This window comes from Camelus dromedarius, chromosome 14, assembly GCF_036321535.1.
Source record: "Camelus dromedarius isolate mCamDro1 chromosome 14, mCamDro1.pat, whole genome shotgun sequence".
Classification (NCBI taxonomy): Eukaryota; Metazoa; Chordata; class Mammalia; order Artiodactyla; family Camelidae; genus Camelus; species Camelus dromedarius.
The window spans coordinates 46,142,569-46,160,581 of NC_087449.1; the positions used below are offsets into that span (position 1 = coordinate 46,142,569).

The 18,013-nt window shown below is 35.3% G+C and overlaps 1 protein-coding gene and 1 non-coding gene across 6 annotated transcripts in view; one reads left to right on the forward strand and one right to left on the reverse strand.

The window, feature by feature from the left end:
- Positions 1-2,675: 2,675 nt before the first annotated feature.
- The window catches only part of ZMYM4 (zinc finger MYM-type containing 4), a 145,220-nt gene continuing 129,882 nt past the window's right edge, over positions 2,676-18,013 (reverse strand). For all 5 annotated transcript variants that reach the window (XM_064493771.1, XM_064493770.1, XM_031464708.2 and 2 more), the window contains 4 exons: positions 16,310-16,421; positions 14,598-14,846; positions 5,562-5,691; positions 2,676-4,695 (listed from right to left, as the gene is read on the reverse strand). In XM_064493771.1, the coding sequence (XP_064349841.1) occupies positions 4,488-4,695; positions 5,562-5,691; positions 14,598-14,846; positions 16,310-16,421 (699 nt within the window). In that variant the 3' untranslated portion in view covers positions 2,676-4,487. The remainder of the gene's footprint in view (positions 4,696-5,561; positions 5,692-14,597; positions 14,847-16,309; positions 16,422-18,013) is intronic.
- On the forward strand, positions 8,648-8,751 carry LOC116157018 (U6 spliceosomal RNA). The gene has a single exon (XR_004140981.1). It is a non-coding gene; the product is annotated as a U6 spliceosomal RNA (small nuclear RNA).

An 18,013-nucleotide genomic window follows, 5' to 3' on the forward strand; every position in this document is an offset into this window, starting at 1 on the left:
TCAGCAGTGTTTTTGTATGTTCTAGGTATAAATAAATCCTTTGGTGGTTTTACATATTGCAAGTATCTTCTCTGAGCCTGTTATTTGTCATCCTTTATTGACAGATATAATTACTAAATACTTTATAGTTTCCTTTCCTACTGTGAATAGTATCTTTTCCTTTTTTATTACATTATCTAATTGGCTATTGCTCTTGTAGAAAAATCCTTGAAGTTTTCATAAACTTATAGCTAGCAGCCTTAAACTTATTTTTAACTGTTTGTTGTTTCTCTTGGCTTTTTTATATAGTTGTTCCTGAACATCTGAAAACAATGGCTTAAAAATAAAGAGTTTTATTTCTCATTTGCCAATATTGATAATCTGTTACTTTTTCTTTCCTTACAGACTGGATTAGAGCATGCAGTTCTAAATTAGTAGCATGATACTGGGCACAGTAGGACTATGAGTTAGGATCCTGGGTTGACTACTTTGATGGGGACTGAATAACAATGGCTTCAGTAAGATGGAAGGTTTCTCTTTTTCATGTGACAGTCTGAGCTAGTAGGCAGTTCAGGAGATAAGTGGCTACCCCAAGAGGTTAATGTGTTTTTGTTACATAACCCTCACAGACAGAACTGGTTTGCCATGACCACTTTCACATTCTGACCTACAGGAAAGGGGAAATTAGAAGCCCTTTCAAGGATGTGGCCTGGTAATTACAACCTACTTCTGTTTCCATCCTATTGGTCAAAACTTAGTCAGATGTTTATGTTGCAAAATAGCCTGGAAAATAGTCTCAAACCAGCAAGCTACTGCCTAGTCAAAATGTGGGGGCCGGGGGTTCTGTAGAGAAAGAAGTGAGGAGATGTACAGAGTGTGCAGTTGTCTTGTTCCTATGTGATGGTATATAAAACCATTAATAAAATCTGCACGGACTAAGGGTTTCTCCAATTAAAAAAAGATAAACTATAACACATGGTCTTCTTGTATCCATTGATATAATGTATATTACTTCTTCCCTTTCTCAATGTAGTTAAGTACAGCAATGGATTTTTGTAATGCTGATTACCATTCATATGAATAAGCACATGAGTGAAGAACTTATGATTTATTATATATAGTATTTAGTTATTCTAAATATTTGATTCAAATATATAGAATTGATGATGTAGGATACTATGTTTTGCAGAATTTGAAGCACTGAACTTAGTGAAAATTCAGGCTGTAGTGGACGAGTTAACATTTATTTAAAATCTTAATACATGCCTAGCAATTTGCATGTTATAGTAAAAATACTTAACATTTGAAAACCTACCATGTGCCACATACAACTTATAAAAGAGTTGTTATTATTTCCACTTTATGAGAAAACTGAGGCACAGAGAGGTTAAGTAACTCACCTAAAGCTATACAACCAGTAGGTGGAAAAGACCAAGCTCCGAAGCTTCCGATCTTCCTACTGTTTCACAGTGCCTCCCGATGATCAATTATTCGGTGATGATAAGTATGATGATGACAGACAAGACGAACCAGGGTATTACTGCTTAATTCTTTCATAAAGTGTCAACTCAGAACCATAGGGAACTTTTCTATTTGAATGAAAAATTAAAATTTGAATTTAATAGAAAAACTGGGATTCATTTACAGAATTTCATTTAACTTAGAACTTTTTGGAATACTCCTACTTTACAAAGTTAGGAATGCCACAGGGCAGAAACAGACAGAAACAGTCTGTGTGGAACATGAAGGTACATTCACACAGTACCAGGACAGCTCTGGAGTCTGAGGGAAATCGGCCTCACACTCCCAGGCTGAATCCATGTTTATACGGAAGGAGGGGTATATTCTTTATTCTAATCTCACAATTTCAAAATGATTCACGCTGAACCGATGCAGCTTTGTAAATCTCAAAGAAAGTCTGCCTGAAACAAAATATACACATGATACCTTATCCTTACAGCTTTCAGGCTTTGAAAATAGTTAACAAATTAAAAATCCGAACAAATCTTTGACGGGAAAAAAACTGAAAAGATTTTGCAATGAAACAATATGTGTACTGGACTGAGTAAAGACCAAATAATTTATTTTCTGAAAACTGCTCTCTTTGTGATACACCACCTGTTGGGTCATACCAATAGGGTCTAACAGCGGAAAAAAAAATTCTTTGAAGACATAAAAGAAAAAGAATAATTCACCCATCAAATACAAATATACTATTTTATTCTAAGGGAATATTTCTATGGTTTCTGCAAGGGGAAAACCCAAAAGTGTCTAAGAAACAAAAAAAGAAAAGAATGGATAATTTAATGTTTCTCTTGTTTGATATTTTTTTCTCCCTGGAAAAAAAGTAACTTTACATAATTTTAATACAATTTTAAAAAGCAAATAACTGACATATATCAACAGCTATGCTTATGAGGAATGACCAATAATTAATCAATATTTTCTTTTATGAATTAATTTAGGATCTGGACGACTCCATGGACTAACATGCAACTGAAATCCTGACACAGTCATTTACCTGGGTACTGGCTGTTCTCAGTTAAAAGATAACAGATTTTTTTTTCTCTGTTTTTTTTTTTTTTAAACAATTTATCTACTATGCCAAATATCTGCTTTTCATACAGCTACAGAAGGGGAAATATTAGTGTTTGTATAAACCATAAAATTTGTATAGTGGGGACTATTACACCTGATGTTTCTGGATAGTTTATTGGCAGACTTATCAGACAATCCAATTGTTTTTCCTCCATATCAAACAAGCTCTGGAAGTAAGTTTTCCAGTCAGAAATGACAAACACAGATGGAATTAATCGTACATAATTGGGGCAGATTTACTTCTTGCACATAGTTGTTGGTAACAAAAACAAAATTTGTTACAGGCAGAGGGACAGAACCATAAGTACACAATGTCAAAAGGCCTACTTTTAAATTTTTATTGTAGTTAAATGACTTTATTTAAAAAACAAACAAACAAAAAGAACAAAAAACACCTTCCACTCCCATCTAAAAAAATGGGACATATTGAAAAGTCTTTTAAGGTTAAAATTTCTAAGAGGCTTTTTGGACTTCTCTCACTTCTATTGTAGGGTCAAATTAACCTCAGCTAAAGAAATTCTGATTGGGCAATATCATAAAAGCTTTGATTCAAAATTTTGTGGGGAAGAAACAGAATGAAGATGAAGGAGATGGATCGATATGCCAAACACACCTATGACTTGCAGTCCTCATTGACCTACTAAAACAGCTAGAGTTTGGAATAATGCTATAAGACCACCTGCTTGTGGATACGCAAGACAGTCAATGTCTTTGTATCCTAAGCCCAGAATCCTATTTTCAAGTTTCTTAGGGCAACAAGGTCATCTTCCAAATGCTTTACTGAACTTAGTGAATACACTAGGGCCTTTTCTACCATAATTCTGATAGCTAAGTAACACTGTCTTTGTGGAGTTACCCACAGGTTTGCCAGAGTAAGGAGAGGGACTATTCTTTTTGAAATGACAAGGGCCTCCAGAAACTGGTGCAAAAGACAAAAATAAGAGGAATTATTTGGGAAACAGGAAGATAAAACAATGGGAGAAAAGCTGCCTTTTGGGGATAAAATGAAGACAAAAGGAGAACCTCCATTTCTGTGTACCACAGCTCATGCTATGAGACAGCAGCAATAAAGGCTGACACCCAGAGAAGTGGGCATTTTAGTGGGTTTTCTACGAACATTTCAGGACACTTGGGGTCTAATGGGCTCCAGAGGTTTTCTGTGTGCATGATCATTTTTGCAGAGTTTCAGCCCCTTTAACTTAATTTACCCACATCCAGAGCCACAGCTGAGAAGGCTAGACCCAGAAAGTGAAAGGGATACATTACTGTGTGAACAGCAGTGAAGGCCTTTCTCCCTGACATGAGGGGCCCCATGGCAAAAGCACCAGAGGCTTCTACCCTTCACAGAACTGGCTTGGCAGTGAAAATCAAAATCAAGACCACTTCACTCTCTACCTTTTAAAAAAAAGTTGAGTATTTTTATTCGGTCTTCAAGTCTGGGTCCCACAGCTCTCATCTGATGTCACTCTTAGGTCTGCACTGATCTCTCTCCTGACTTTTACATGGGGCTTGCCCAAGTAGCCTATTGCAGCCAAGGTTTCACTCCAAAGCTACCTCTCTAAGGTCTAAGGTTACTATGGTAGAGTTTTATACAACAGTTTTCCTTAAAAATATTCCACAATTTGTTATTCCCAAACAAAATAAGATTATGCACCACTCAGAAGAATTGGTTAGTCATTCTGAAGATGTCTAAGAACTATATCACTGCCAAAGGACAACATTTCTCAGTTCATATTCTTTCCTTCAATTTTCATTTGTACATCCACACTGTGGTTCACGAGTTGTCTGTTTTCCATTATCTTATAATCAAGTCAAGAGGACTTGGACTTAATAGATCGTTTTCCAAAGCTGGATGCATTCACAGTTTGGTGCATACCAACGTGTATGAAAATAGGAACCCCACTTCCACTTTAATCTGATAATTCAACATCAGAGTCTTCTGATTTGGCTTTGGCAAGTTCTTCATGTACCTCCCTCACCATGAGGATACGTGTTAACATGGTGTCCAGGGTCCCAGGGTCTATCGGGAATGTGGAGTACCACATGGGGCTATTTGGAACACAGGAGCGCTCAGGTTGAAGGTAAAACACATCATTCCTCTGCTTCACACTTTCAGAACTATCCATAGGGAAAAAAATAAGAAGGAAAAAAAGCAAGAAAAATTGGGGATCAGAGAGTATAGGAAATACATAACTACTCTAAATATAATGGCTCTCAACTTTTCTGTACTGTGACGAATATTATAAACAATCTACCCACAGAGATAAGTAAGCTTATAGGCATTTTCCCCCAGGAGCAACCTGTAACTCCACATTTCTTCTCCTACACTCAAGAATCACACTGGATTGGAAGTGAGTATAATGTTAATAGACGACAAAATGTAAATCTTTCACAAACTTTAGTACTTAAAACTTACCAGGAGCAACCAAAAATTCAACTAACATGTGACACGACGGCTGAGCACCCAGTATCCTGGAATGAGCTCCAAGAGCACTCAGTACACATTATCAAAGAGCAAACCTAGTCGTTAAATTTCTGAGGAAAAAGTAGGTTAGTGTGGATCTTACAACTCTAAAGTCATAAGGTTTCTGTAAAAAAACACCACTCAAAAATTTCAATTCTTTAAGCAATTCTCCTATTTATAGGTTTAGCAGTACAATTTCTCCTCCTCTTCTCTCTATAAATAATAAAATCACAGCAGCTTGGATATAACACAAGGTTGAGCAACAGTTGTAAAGATCAAACGATGGCAGTAATTCTTGCTTTTGAAGAGACTTTTGGAAAAAAAATTTATTAAGATAAATCAATTTGCTTCTTGGTTCAAAATTCAGGCAGTTATAAGACTGGGGGAAAATGAAATTAGATGTAAATCCTTGTTTAAACTCACAGACAGCTACATTTCTGATATTCAAGCATCCGAAATCTAAAATATGTTGACTACCTTTTGAAGGATGTTATATCTAGTTCAGAGGAAAATCACTTACCATTTTGACAGGTAAAACTCATAAAGTCGTACTGGGCATCTTAGTGGGTTGTCAGTGTTCTCTGCCATCTCCACACCCACTGGAACCTCATCATCTTCATTTCGTTTCCTCTTGCCAACAGTTAGTTTATCTTGAGATGGAAAATAGTCATCAAAACATTAGAAGAGTCTTTTCTTCAAATCTTAAGATACCTAATGAGCTTTGCTTCCAGTTAGAACTGTCACTCCCTCCCCCTTCCTTTCACTTACTCACTCATTCAACAAATATTTACTGAGACCCAAGGACATGCTAGATTAGTGCTAGGTTAATAAAACAAAATCAAAAGAAAGTCCTTGTCCTGTAAAATTTATGTTGCCCTCCTCACCAAAGTGGGAGCAGCATGACAAAAAGCATAATGCTTGAGAGTGTGTCTCAATTTTGAACCTAACTTTTTTGAGAGAATTTATTAGGCAAAGAGTTCTTAAGCCGTAGCAAGATAAAAGGGCGGGGGTGGGGGTGGGTTTCAAGTGCTCTTTCTTCTCCTACAGTAGAGATCAAGATAGAAATTGTCACCTTTTTATCTGAAAATATTTCTCTTGTGGGGCACCACTGTCCACTGGACATTTAAGACTCTTTCATCTGTTACAGCATTATGAGAAATGAAATCTCTGCTGAGAAAAGAAATTCTCAGTAAAGCTGATCATTTGATAAAGAAAGAACAAACCCTTTTTTACCAACAGGATTTTGCAGAGGCCAAGGGTTGTCAGAAAGAAGCTGGGGTGAAGACATGGAAGGTGGGCTCTTTCTTTCCCACTTTCTCCATTCAATCTTCAAGAGAATAGAAGGCGGATCTGAGAACCTGGGGAAAAAGGCTTTTTTCTTTTTTTACAGCTGCTTTTAACAACTGATCCAGAACTTTCCCCAGTTTCCTGTATTAGTTATTACTTAAACAGAATTCACTCAGTTTTCCATTTAGAGGTTACCTAAATAGAAAGACTTTGCTAGTTACTCAGAAAAGAAGCTGAATTATCACCAATCTTGTCAAGCATCTCATCAGAGAACAGGGAAATATTTACCTCATTGCCTCTCCTTCCCTGAATTAATATCAATTAAGAGCACAGAGTGGGCTACATATGAACAAAACAAAGGAAATGGGACACAGACATGTGTTGAAATACCAAGATAATCTTAGTATTTTCTAAAGTGAAGGAGCAACTGAGAAAAAAGTTAACACAAAGATGAACATCACAATTATTCTTTACAGATTCTAGTTTCAGTAATTTAAAAATCTCACCTTCAAAATATATATTTCACTCTTACCCCCAAGGAAGTTAACAACTTGACTTTGGTTATTTCAGAACTTATAATTTTGGTCAAAATTAATAAATTTAATTTCTGTTTCCATAAAACAATATTAACTTTTTAAACGTTAAAAACAAACTCTTACTTAATATGCTATTTTTTGGAATACAAGATCATTTCTAATAAAATTGTCACTGCTGACATTATTCTACTGTGTACAAAAGAATATACTCTAGGTCACATTTAAGTTCTTTCAGAATTGGACAATATTAACTAAAAAGAGGTGCTCTAGTCAAAAAAGAAAAAAGATTTAGAAACAGGAGATTTAAGTTATGCAGGTTCCTTTTAACTAGTTATTCACGCATCTGTTGCCTCAAAATCCATGATTTTCAACCCTGGTTGTACATTTAAATTTTCTGGGAAGTTTTTAAATGCAGGTTACCTGGGGTATAACCTACACCAATTAAATCAGAATTTCTAATTTAAAAGCCTATAAAAGCACACTGAAGAGCAAGTGATTCCTCCAATTTTGAGTCAAACCTTTAACCTGGCCCTGACAATAAACAAACATATTTAAATGTTAAACTAAAGATACACAATTCCATGTCTAGAATTTGCAATTACTCTTGTGATAAGTGTCTGTTTGAATACTAACAAGACTTCAAACAGAAATCTTACCAGAGAGGGGACAAGATGGCAGAGTAGGAAGATCTTGGGCTCATCTCCTGACACAGAGACACCCAAACTGTAACTACACATAGAGAGACTATCTCTGGGAAAGACTTGAAGACTGGCAGAAAAGATTTTCCACAACTAAGGATAAAAAGAAAAGGCCCCACTGAGATGGGTATGAGGGGCAGAGATCCTCTCTGGCCAGGACCACGCCTCGGGTGCAGTGACGCACAGGCAGGACGGGGCACAGCTGCAGGCGTCCTCCTGAGGAGCTGGATGTGCTCCTCAGCACCAGAAAGAAGAGCCCCGTAACACTTGGCTTTGAAAACCAGCGGGGCTTACGTCCAGAGAGCTGCAGGAAACCAAAACTCCACTCTTAAAGTGTGCACGAAAAACTGTCTTGCTCCAAGTCCCACTACAGAAGCAGGACTCTGAAAAGGCCTGGGTCAGACATGAAGGAGATTCAGTAACTGAGTTTAGGGTGTATGCAGGACAGGCAGGGATCTTTTAGAATTTCCTCTGGTTGTGCAGACACTGGTGAACATGTTTTTTGCTTACCTTCTACCTAGCAAGTCTGGTGCTGGCAGGCACTGTTTATGACTCTCCCCATTTTATCTCAGTTCACCTGCAAATCCATCCCAGCTGGTGCTCCTCCAAAGCAACTCTCCACCCCATCATACCCAGCAAGTGGCTTCAGCTAGTACTGGAGCCCCTCCAAAACAGCTGGTCCCACACACCAGAGCACCCACAACAGTCATGGCTAGGCATTACAGTCAGCTGTGTCAGGGCCAGCCTTGCACGCTAGCACAGCCACAGCCATCATGGCCCAGCCACAACAGGAGGGTGCATGCAGCCCACACAGGTGACACTCCAGGAGCACCTGGCTTTGTCCACCAGGGGACCCACACTACTGGGCCTTACAGGATAGCTTCTACATGAAGCCAGGCCTTTTAGACTGGGAGATGTAGCTGATCTATCTAATACAAAGAAACAAACACAGAGAGCTAGAAAAATTGAGGAGAAAAAGGAGTATGTTCCAAAAGAAAGAATAAGACAAAAACATCAAAATAAGAGAACTAAACAAAACAAAGATAGGCAATCTACAAGATAAAGAGTTCAAAATAATGGTCATAGTGCTTGCTTCAGCAACATATATACTAAAACTGGGAACAATACAGAGAAGATTAGCATGGCCACTGTGCAAAATAATGGTCATAAAGATAATAACCCTACACACTACTATATATAAAAGAGATAAACAACAAGGACCTACTGTATAGCACAGGAAACTATATTCAGTATCTATAATAACCTACAATGGGAAAGAATCTGAACAAAAATGTATGTGTACAAAATAATCACTTTGCTGTATACTTGAAACACTGTAAACGAACTACACTTCAATAAATTAAAAAATCAAAAAATTATGGGTAATTTCCACCATATAAAAATATATTAACTGAATTCAAGAGAAGACTAGAGGAACACTGAGAACTTTAACAAAGAGATACAAAATATTAAAAGAATTAATCAGAGATGAAGAATACAGTAACTGAAATGAAAAATACACAAGAGGGAATCAACAGCAGATTAGATGATGCAGAAGAATAGATAAGTGTCCTGGAAAAGGGGGTAGTGTAAATCACCCAATTAGAGGAGCAAAAAGTAGGGAGAAATAAAAAAAATGTGGCTAGTTTAAAAGACCTCTGGGGACATCAAGCATGCTAACATTTGCATTATAGGGATCCCAGAAGAGAGAGAAAAAGAAAAAGAAAATCTATCTGAAAAAATAATGGCGGAAAACCTCCCTCACCTGGCTAAGTAAACAGACATCCAAGTTCAGGAAACACAGAGAGTCTCAAACAAGATGAATCCAAAGAAACCCACACCAGGACACATTATAATTAAAACGTCAAAAAGTTAAAGATGAAGAGAGAATATTAAAAGCCGCAACAGAAAAACAAATAGTTACATATACAGGAACCCCCATTAAGACTCTCAGCTGGCTTTTGGCAGAAACCTCAAAGGCCAGAAGGGAGTGGGCATGACATATTCAAAATGATAAAAGGAAAAAATTTACAACCAAGAATATTCTATCCAGCAAGATTATCCTTCAGAATTAAAGGAGAAATAAAGAGTTCCCAGACAAGCAAAAGCTAAAGGAGTTCATCAACACTAAACTGAACTTAAAATAAATATTAAAAGGACTTCTTTAAACATAAAAGAAAAGGTTGTAACTAGAAATATGAAAATTCTGGGAAAAAACCTCACGGTAAAGGCAAACATACAGTAAAGGTAGTGAATCAACCACCTATATAGCTAGTATGAAGGTTAAAAGACAAAAGTAGTAAAATCACATAACCTACAATTATTAAACAATGTATAAACATTTTTTAAAGTAAAATATTATGTCAAAAACATAAAAGGTGAGGTGGCGGAGGAGTAAAAACTGTACTTTTAGAATGCAGTCAAACTAAAGCAACCATCAACTTAAAATACACTGCTACATATATTAAGTTGTTATATAATAACCTCATGGTAACCACAAACCAAAAACCAATAACACACACAAACACATACAAGAGAAAGAAATACAAACATAACGCTAAAAACAGCCATCAAATCACAAGGGAAGAAAGCAAAAGAAGCAGACAAGAACAGCAAGAACCACCAGAAAACAATAACAAAATAGTAATAAGTATGCACCTATAATAATTACATGTAAATAGACTAAATGCTCCAATCAAAAGACATGGTGGATGAATGGATACCAAAATAAGATCCTATATAATAAGGCATATATATACTGCCTACCAGAGACTCACTTCAGATCTAAAGATACACACAGACTGAAAGTAAGGGGAAGGAAAATGATATTCCATTCAAATGGAAACAAAAAGAAAGCTGGGGTAGCAACACTTAGATCAAACAGACTAAAACAGAGACAAAGAAGGCTTGCATAATGATAAAGGGATCAATCCAACAAGATGAAATACTTGTATATATGTATGTATCCTACATAGGAGCACATAAATATATAAAGCAATGTTAACAGACATAAAAGGAGAAAGTGACAATAACACAATAATAGGAGAGGACTTTAACACCTCATTTACATCAATGGATAGATCATCCAGACACAAAATCAATAAGGGAACATTGGCCTTAAATGACATATTAAACCAGATGGACTTGATAGATATATCATGTTAGCCACAAAACAAATCTCAGTAAGTTTAAGAAAACTGAAATCATATTAAGCATCTTTCCTGATCACAATGATATGAGACTAGAAATTAACTAAAAAAGTGGGGAGGGTTATTAGCTCAGTGGTAGAGTGCATGCTTAGCATGCACAAGGTCCTGCATTCAGTGCCCAGTACCTCCATTAAAAATAAATAAAGTAATAAATAAACCTAATTCCCGCCCCCAATAAATAAAGAAATAAATAAAATTTTAAAACAAAGAAATTAACTAAAAAAAAAAAAGAAAAAAACACAAACGTGGAGTATAAACAACATGCTACTAAACAATCAATGGATCATTCAAGAAATCAAACAGAAAAACAAAAAAATACTTTGAGATAAAATCTATGGAATGCTGCAAAAACAGTTCTAAGAGGAAAATTTATAGTGACACAGGTCTATCTCAGGAAACAAGAAAAATCTCAAATAATCTAACATTACACCTAAAGGATCCCCCAAACTAGGAACAAACAAAACCCAAAGTTACTAGAAGGAAGAAAATTACAAGATCAAAGCAAAAATAAATGAAGTAAGAGACTAATAAAAAACATAGATGAAACTATCAGCTTGTCCTTTGAAAAGATAAACAAAACTGACAAATCTTTAGCCAGATTCATCAAGAAAACAAACAAAAACCAAAGGGCCCAAATGAATAAAATGAAAAATGAAACAGAAATTACAACTCACCACAGAAATACAAAAGATCATAAGAGATTACTATGAACAATTATATACCAAACTATTGGACAACCTAGAGGAAAATGATAAATTCCCACAAATATACTATCTTTCAAAAGTAAATAAGGAAGAAATAGAAAATACAAAAAGACTAACCACCAGTAATGAAAATGAAGCAGTAATCAAAACACTCCCAACAAAGGTTCAGGATCAGATGGCTTCACAGGTGAATTTTAGCAAACACTTAAAGAAGAGTTAATATGTATCCTTCTCAAAATTATTCCAAAATATATAAGAGGAAGGAACTATTTCTAAACTCACTCTACAAAGCCAGCATCACCCTGATAACCAAAACTTGACAAAGACACCACACAAACAAAATTGGAGGCCAATATTACAGATGCAAAAATCCTCAACAAAATATTAGCAAACCGAATTCAACAATATATTAAAAGGATCATACACCATGAGCAAGTGGGATTTATCTCAGGGATGCAAGGATAGTTCAATATCCACAAATCAATGTGATACACCACATTAACAAAACAAAAAGCATAAGATAAAAAGTATTAAGATCATCTCAACAGATGTAGAGAAAGCTTTTTTTGAGAAAATTCAACACTCATTTATGACTAAAAAAACCTCACAAGGTAGGTGGCTGTAGAGAGAACATGCCTTAACATAGTAAAGGCCATATATAATAAACTCACAGCTGACATACTCAACAGTGAAAAGCGGAAACCATTTCCTCTAAGATCAGGAATAAGACAAGGATGCCCACTCTTGATAATTTTAATTAACATACTATTGGAAGTGCTAGCCATGGCAATCAGACAAGAAAAAGGAACAAAAGGAATCCAACCTGGAGAGGAAGAAGTAAACTGTCACTGTATGCAGATGGCACGATACTATATATAGAATCCTAAAGACACTACCATAAAACTAACAGAACAAATTCAGTAAATATTCAGTAAATATTAACTAATTCAGTAAATTTTAACTAAAATTTATAGGATATGAAATTAATATGCAGAAGTCTTTGGCATTTCTATACACTCAAAATGATCTATCAGAAAGAGAAATTTTTTAAAAAAACCTCATTTACAATTGCATCAAACATAATAAAAAACCTAGGAATACATTTAACCAAAGAGGTGAAAGACCTGTACTCTGAAAACTGTAAGATCCTCAATGAATAAAATCAAAGACAACTCAAATAAATGGAAAGATACACCATGCTCATGGACTGAAAGAAGAGTGTCAAAATGTCTACAGGAAAATAACCTACAGATTCAATGCAATTCCTATCAAAATACCAATGGCATTTTTCACAGAAACAGAGCAAATAAACCTAAAATTTATATGGAACCACAAGACTCCTAGTTGCCAAAGCAATCCTGAAAAAGAACAAAACTTGAGGTATCACACCCTCTGACTTCAAACTACAGTTGACCCTTAAATAACATGAGTTTGAACTACATGGGGCCACTTATATGCATGTATTTTTCAATAAATATTTTCTGCTGTACTATAAAATACACAGTTGTTTGAATCTGCAGATGTGGGACTATGGATAACAAAGGCTGACTGTAAAGTTCTATGTGGATTTCTGATTGTGAGTATGGTAGGCACCACAACCCAAGAATTGTTCAAGAGTCAAGTACCCTACAAAGTTGTGTAATCAAAACAGCGTGGAACTGGGACGAGAAAAAGACATATAATATAGATCAATGTAACAGAACAGAGAACCCAGACATAAACCCACACTTATATGGTCAATTCATCTAAGACAATGGAGGTAAGAATTCATAATGGTGAGAAGACATCCTCTTCAATAAATTGTGTTGGGAAAACTAGAGAGCTACATGCAAAAGAATGAAACTGGACTGTTTTCTCACACCATATACAAAATTAAACTCAAGATGGACTGAATACTCAAATGTAAGACCTGAAACCATAAAACTAGAAGAAAACACAGGTGGAAAACTTTGACACCAGTCTTAGTAAAAAAAAAAATTTTTTTTTGATTTGTCTCCTCAGGCAAAGGAAACCAAAGCAAAAATAAACAAATGGGACTACATCAAACTAAAAAGCTTTGGCATAGCAAAGGAAACCATCAACAAAATGAAAAGGTAACCTACTGAATGGGAGAGGATATTTACAAGTTATATATCTGACAAGGAGTTAATATCCAAAATGTGTAAAGAACTCATAGAACTCAATATCAAAAAACCAAATAATCTAATTAAAAATGGGCAAAGAATCTGGACAGACATTTTCCCAAGAGTCATGCAGATGGCCAACAGACACATGGAAAGATACTCCACATCACTAATCATCAGGGAAATGGAAGTCAAAACCACAATGAGTTATCACCTCACATCCGTCAGAATGACTATCATCAAAAAGACAACAGATAGCAAGCGCTGCTGAGGATGTGGAGAAAAGAGAACCCTCATTCACTGTTAGAGGAGATGTAGACTGGTGCAGCCATTGTGGAAAACGGAGGTTCCTCAAAAAATTAAAAACAGAACTACAGTATGATCCAGCAATTCCACTTCTGGGTATTTTCCTGAAGAAAACAAAATCACTAATTCAAAAAGATATATATATGCACTGCTATGTTCCCTGCAAACAGAATGGATTAATTCACTCAGCTATAAAAATAAGAATGAAATCTTGCCATTTGTGACAACATGGATGGATCTAGAGGGTGTTATGCTAAGTGAAATAAGTCAGTGAGAAAAAGACAAATACCATAGGATTTCACCTATATGTGGAATCTGAAAGATAAAGCAAATGAACAAACAAAAGAAAACACAAACAGACTCATAGTTACAGAGAACAAATTGGTGGTCGCCAGAGGGACGAAGGTTGGTGGTTGGGCGAAAAAGGTGAACAGGATTAAGAGGCACAAATTTCCAGTTACAAAATAAGTAAGTCACAAAGAGGTAACATACAGCATAAGGAATATAGCCAATAATATTGTAATAATTTGGAAGGTGACAGATGCTTACTAGACTTAGTGTGATCATTTCATAATGTATTTAAATGTCAAATCACTATGCTGTACACCTGAAACTAACATAATATTGTACGTCAACTATAATCAATTGACTAAAAGAGAGAAACAAAGAAATCTTACAAACTCCACCACACACCTTGTTCTGACTCCTGCTTTTGTAAAGGTGGGAAGAACCTCAGATACGTCATCTTGGTACTGTACTTCAGAGTCCTTGTCCGTCTCATCACGTGGGCAAAGGAAAGCTTCAAGTGCTCAGTAACATTCTTTAGTTGAAAGTATTTGGTATTGAAGAAAAGGAGGGTGTTCAAGAGGACAATTGGTGAGTAAGCGCCCAACTGTTTGCACTCCCACAAATGCTCTTCTTCAATGCGAGAGAACATGTAACCTGGACAGAAGAAGGGTGAGAAAGAAACAGTACTAAGCTCCTGCTAAATGAGACTAAGTAATTTCTCAAATTCTCAGACAGGAAGATACGAAGGAAAAGGCTAATTGCTCCTCTCTTTCCCTCTCTTCTTCATAAGAAAAACAAAAAAGGCACTGCAAAGGAAAAGGCAGATGATTCCACTGAAGCAGACATAGTGAGCACGCTCCTGAAACAGTTTTAATCTATTGTTATTTTAGACCAAGGGTTGGCAAACTTTCTGTAAAGAGCCAGATGGTAAATATATTAAGCATTGTGGGCCATACAGGCTCTGAACAACTTTGCTGTTGTAGATGATAAGAAGTTGCAGACAATACATTAAAAAATAGGTGTGGCTATATACCAATAAAATATACTTATAGAAACCAATCTGTATTTCATGTAATTTTCATATGCCTCAAAATATTCTTTAATTTTTTCCCCAACCATTTAGAAATGTGAAAAACATTTTTAGTTCATGGACTATACAGAAATAGGCAGCAGGCCAGCTCTGACCCATGGGCTGTAGTTTGCAGATGCCTGTTTGAAATCATTCTGCTTACTGCTAACTGATTCAGTTTTATTTAGCTAAGATCATTAGAAGGCAAATAGCTCCCTCTCTTCCTCCCACCTCATATTTTAAATTTATATTAAAAGTGATTATTTTATGATAACTTATCTGGATTTTTCTTGAAAACCAGAGGTCAGAAGAATTAAAATAAGTACACTTTTCAACACACCTTCCTCATGATACCCCTTAAATGCAGGTCTTTTCTAATGTTCTCTCCCCAGTCCTTTGTTGTTGCTTCTGCATTCTATTCTTGGAAGACTATTCATGAACATGAAACTATTACTTCCAAATCTATGTCCCTAGTCCCCTCTTTGAATGCTAAAATGCATGAAGCCACCATATTGCTCATAATGCTTCAAAGGTGCTCTGTAGCCCAACAGAAAGGGGCATAAATTCCTGGGCATCACATTCAAATTCTCCATTCACAGCCAAGGAGCCTGAGACCAGGAGTGAATTAGGAACTTGTCCAAAGACATATGGTCAAAACTATTCAAAGACGAAGACTTTTGAAAAAAGTCCACTGCTAACACACTGAGTCCAAAAGTAGAGTATGGGGCAGCTACTGGTGCAGTGTGCAATTTTACCAATACTACCAGATCAAAAATGGTTTCTAAAAAAAATACACAGTTTCTAAAAAGTAAATGTAACCTTCAGTTGTTTTTTTATTTTCAACAGTGGGTATCTACTTATGTACCAGATGGAAGTTACAGTTTTACTAAAATAATTAATAACCAGACTCTCTCCTCAGAAGTCCAAATATGTTATAAATCAAGGCAGAAATATGAAGTGAATGATTTATAAAAAGATTATCATAAAACTTAAGCAATTTAAGAAGGCATATCATGAAAAGACTCAAAATAAAAAATAATCATCCTACCATTAGGAAGTATTGTAGGTTCCCATATTTTCAAGAGTTTGGTGAGTTCAATCATAAATCTGGAATAGGGCTCAGTAAAAATGTTATCTATTCTACCATTTTCAAACAGGTACTACAAGAGAAAAAATGGAAAATATATGTTGATACAAAGAAAACACAATTTTTTTTTAAAAGATTGTTTTAAAAAATATAGTTTACTCTTAGTTTTTATCCTTGTAATACTGTCAACCATTTTAAGGATACAGTTAAAACACCAGGATTTAAGCTAAAGATCCTTTCCACATGAATTAACAGTATCTTGAGCACTGAGCCTATAAGGTAGTTTTCTTTTCTTTCTTTTTTAAAATTTATTTTTAAAGTTTTTGTAGGGGGAGGTAATTAGGTTTATTCATTTTTAGAGGAGGTACTGGGGATTGAACCCAGGATCTTGTGTATGCTAGGCAAACACTACCACTTGAGCTTTCTATTTCTTTTGTAAAACATGGATGGTACAGAATAATTGTAACAAATAAGCACCTTTTATCCAGTTAATAAAACTGATATACTAAAAGTTGGCCCTAATTCATATTTCCCAAATTATTTTTTGTAATTCATAGTGTCTATCTGCAAATGTGCTCTGGGCAATTTTTGTTTAGCCTAGTTATAAGATCACTTCCTGAAATAATACAATTAGCCGGTGTCAGGTGACCTGAAGCTATCCAAATTTTAAAACTATTTATTAGGAGGCTTCTAACCACAGCTCTCAAGTCTCTGCCCCACAACCTAGCCCTCAAAAAGTTCAAGTCTAATTATAGAACATAAAACTATGCTAATTATAGCCATCTAGAATCATATCACAGAATGAGAACAAGCAACAGCTTGGGTAAATTACTGTTAAAAAATATTTTGAGAGTGCAGGGCAAGTCAGATGAAATCACAGAATTACAATGAATATTTACATAATACCACAAAGTAGCGTAACTACATGCTAAAAATCTTTTGATGTTTCTCAGGTTCAATATCTATAACACTTATCTAAGGCTATCTTGGTTTCCTGCCTTACAATCTATATATGAATTGGAGAAAAATTTTTTTCACTTAAATTTATTCTGGCTAAAAAAAAGTATACATCATTTCAATGTGCATTTTCATAGGTCTCTTTAAAGGCAATTTGTAATCACATTGCTAGATTACAGTTTTGTTGTTGAAAAGTATTCTTCATTTTCCTCTTTTATAAAGTTATTTTCACAACTTCAAAATATTATATCCTTATGGAAAAAGTTAAAATACAGAAAAAGTAGAAGAAAGATATACTCAAACTCACTACACAAAGGCAACTACTATTGACAGTCAAGGGTATTTGAATCTTTAAAAAAAATTCCTTTATAAACACACAGAGTTGAGTTTTGTACATTTACTCAAATATGAGTACATATAAAATACATGCATTTTTAAAAAAAAAATCACTTCCCCCTTAGATCAGGCACAAGACAAAAATGCCACTTCTATTCAACAGGAAGTCCTAGCCAGAGTAATCAGGCAAGAAAAAGAAATAAAAAGCATTCAAGTAGGAAAGGAAGAAGTAAAACTACCTCTATTTGCAGATGACATGAACTTATATATAGAAAATTCTAAAGAATCCATAAAAAAACTAGTTACTAGGGCTACTAAATGAATTCAGTAAAGTTGTAGAATACAAGCACATGAAATCAGTTGCAATGAACA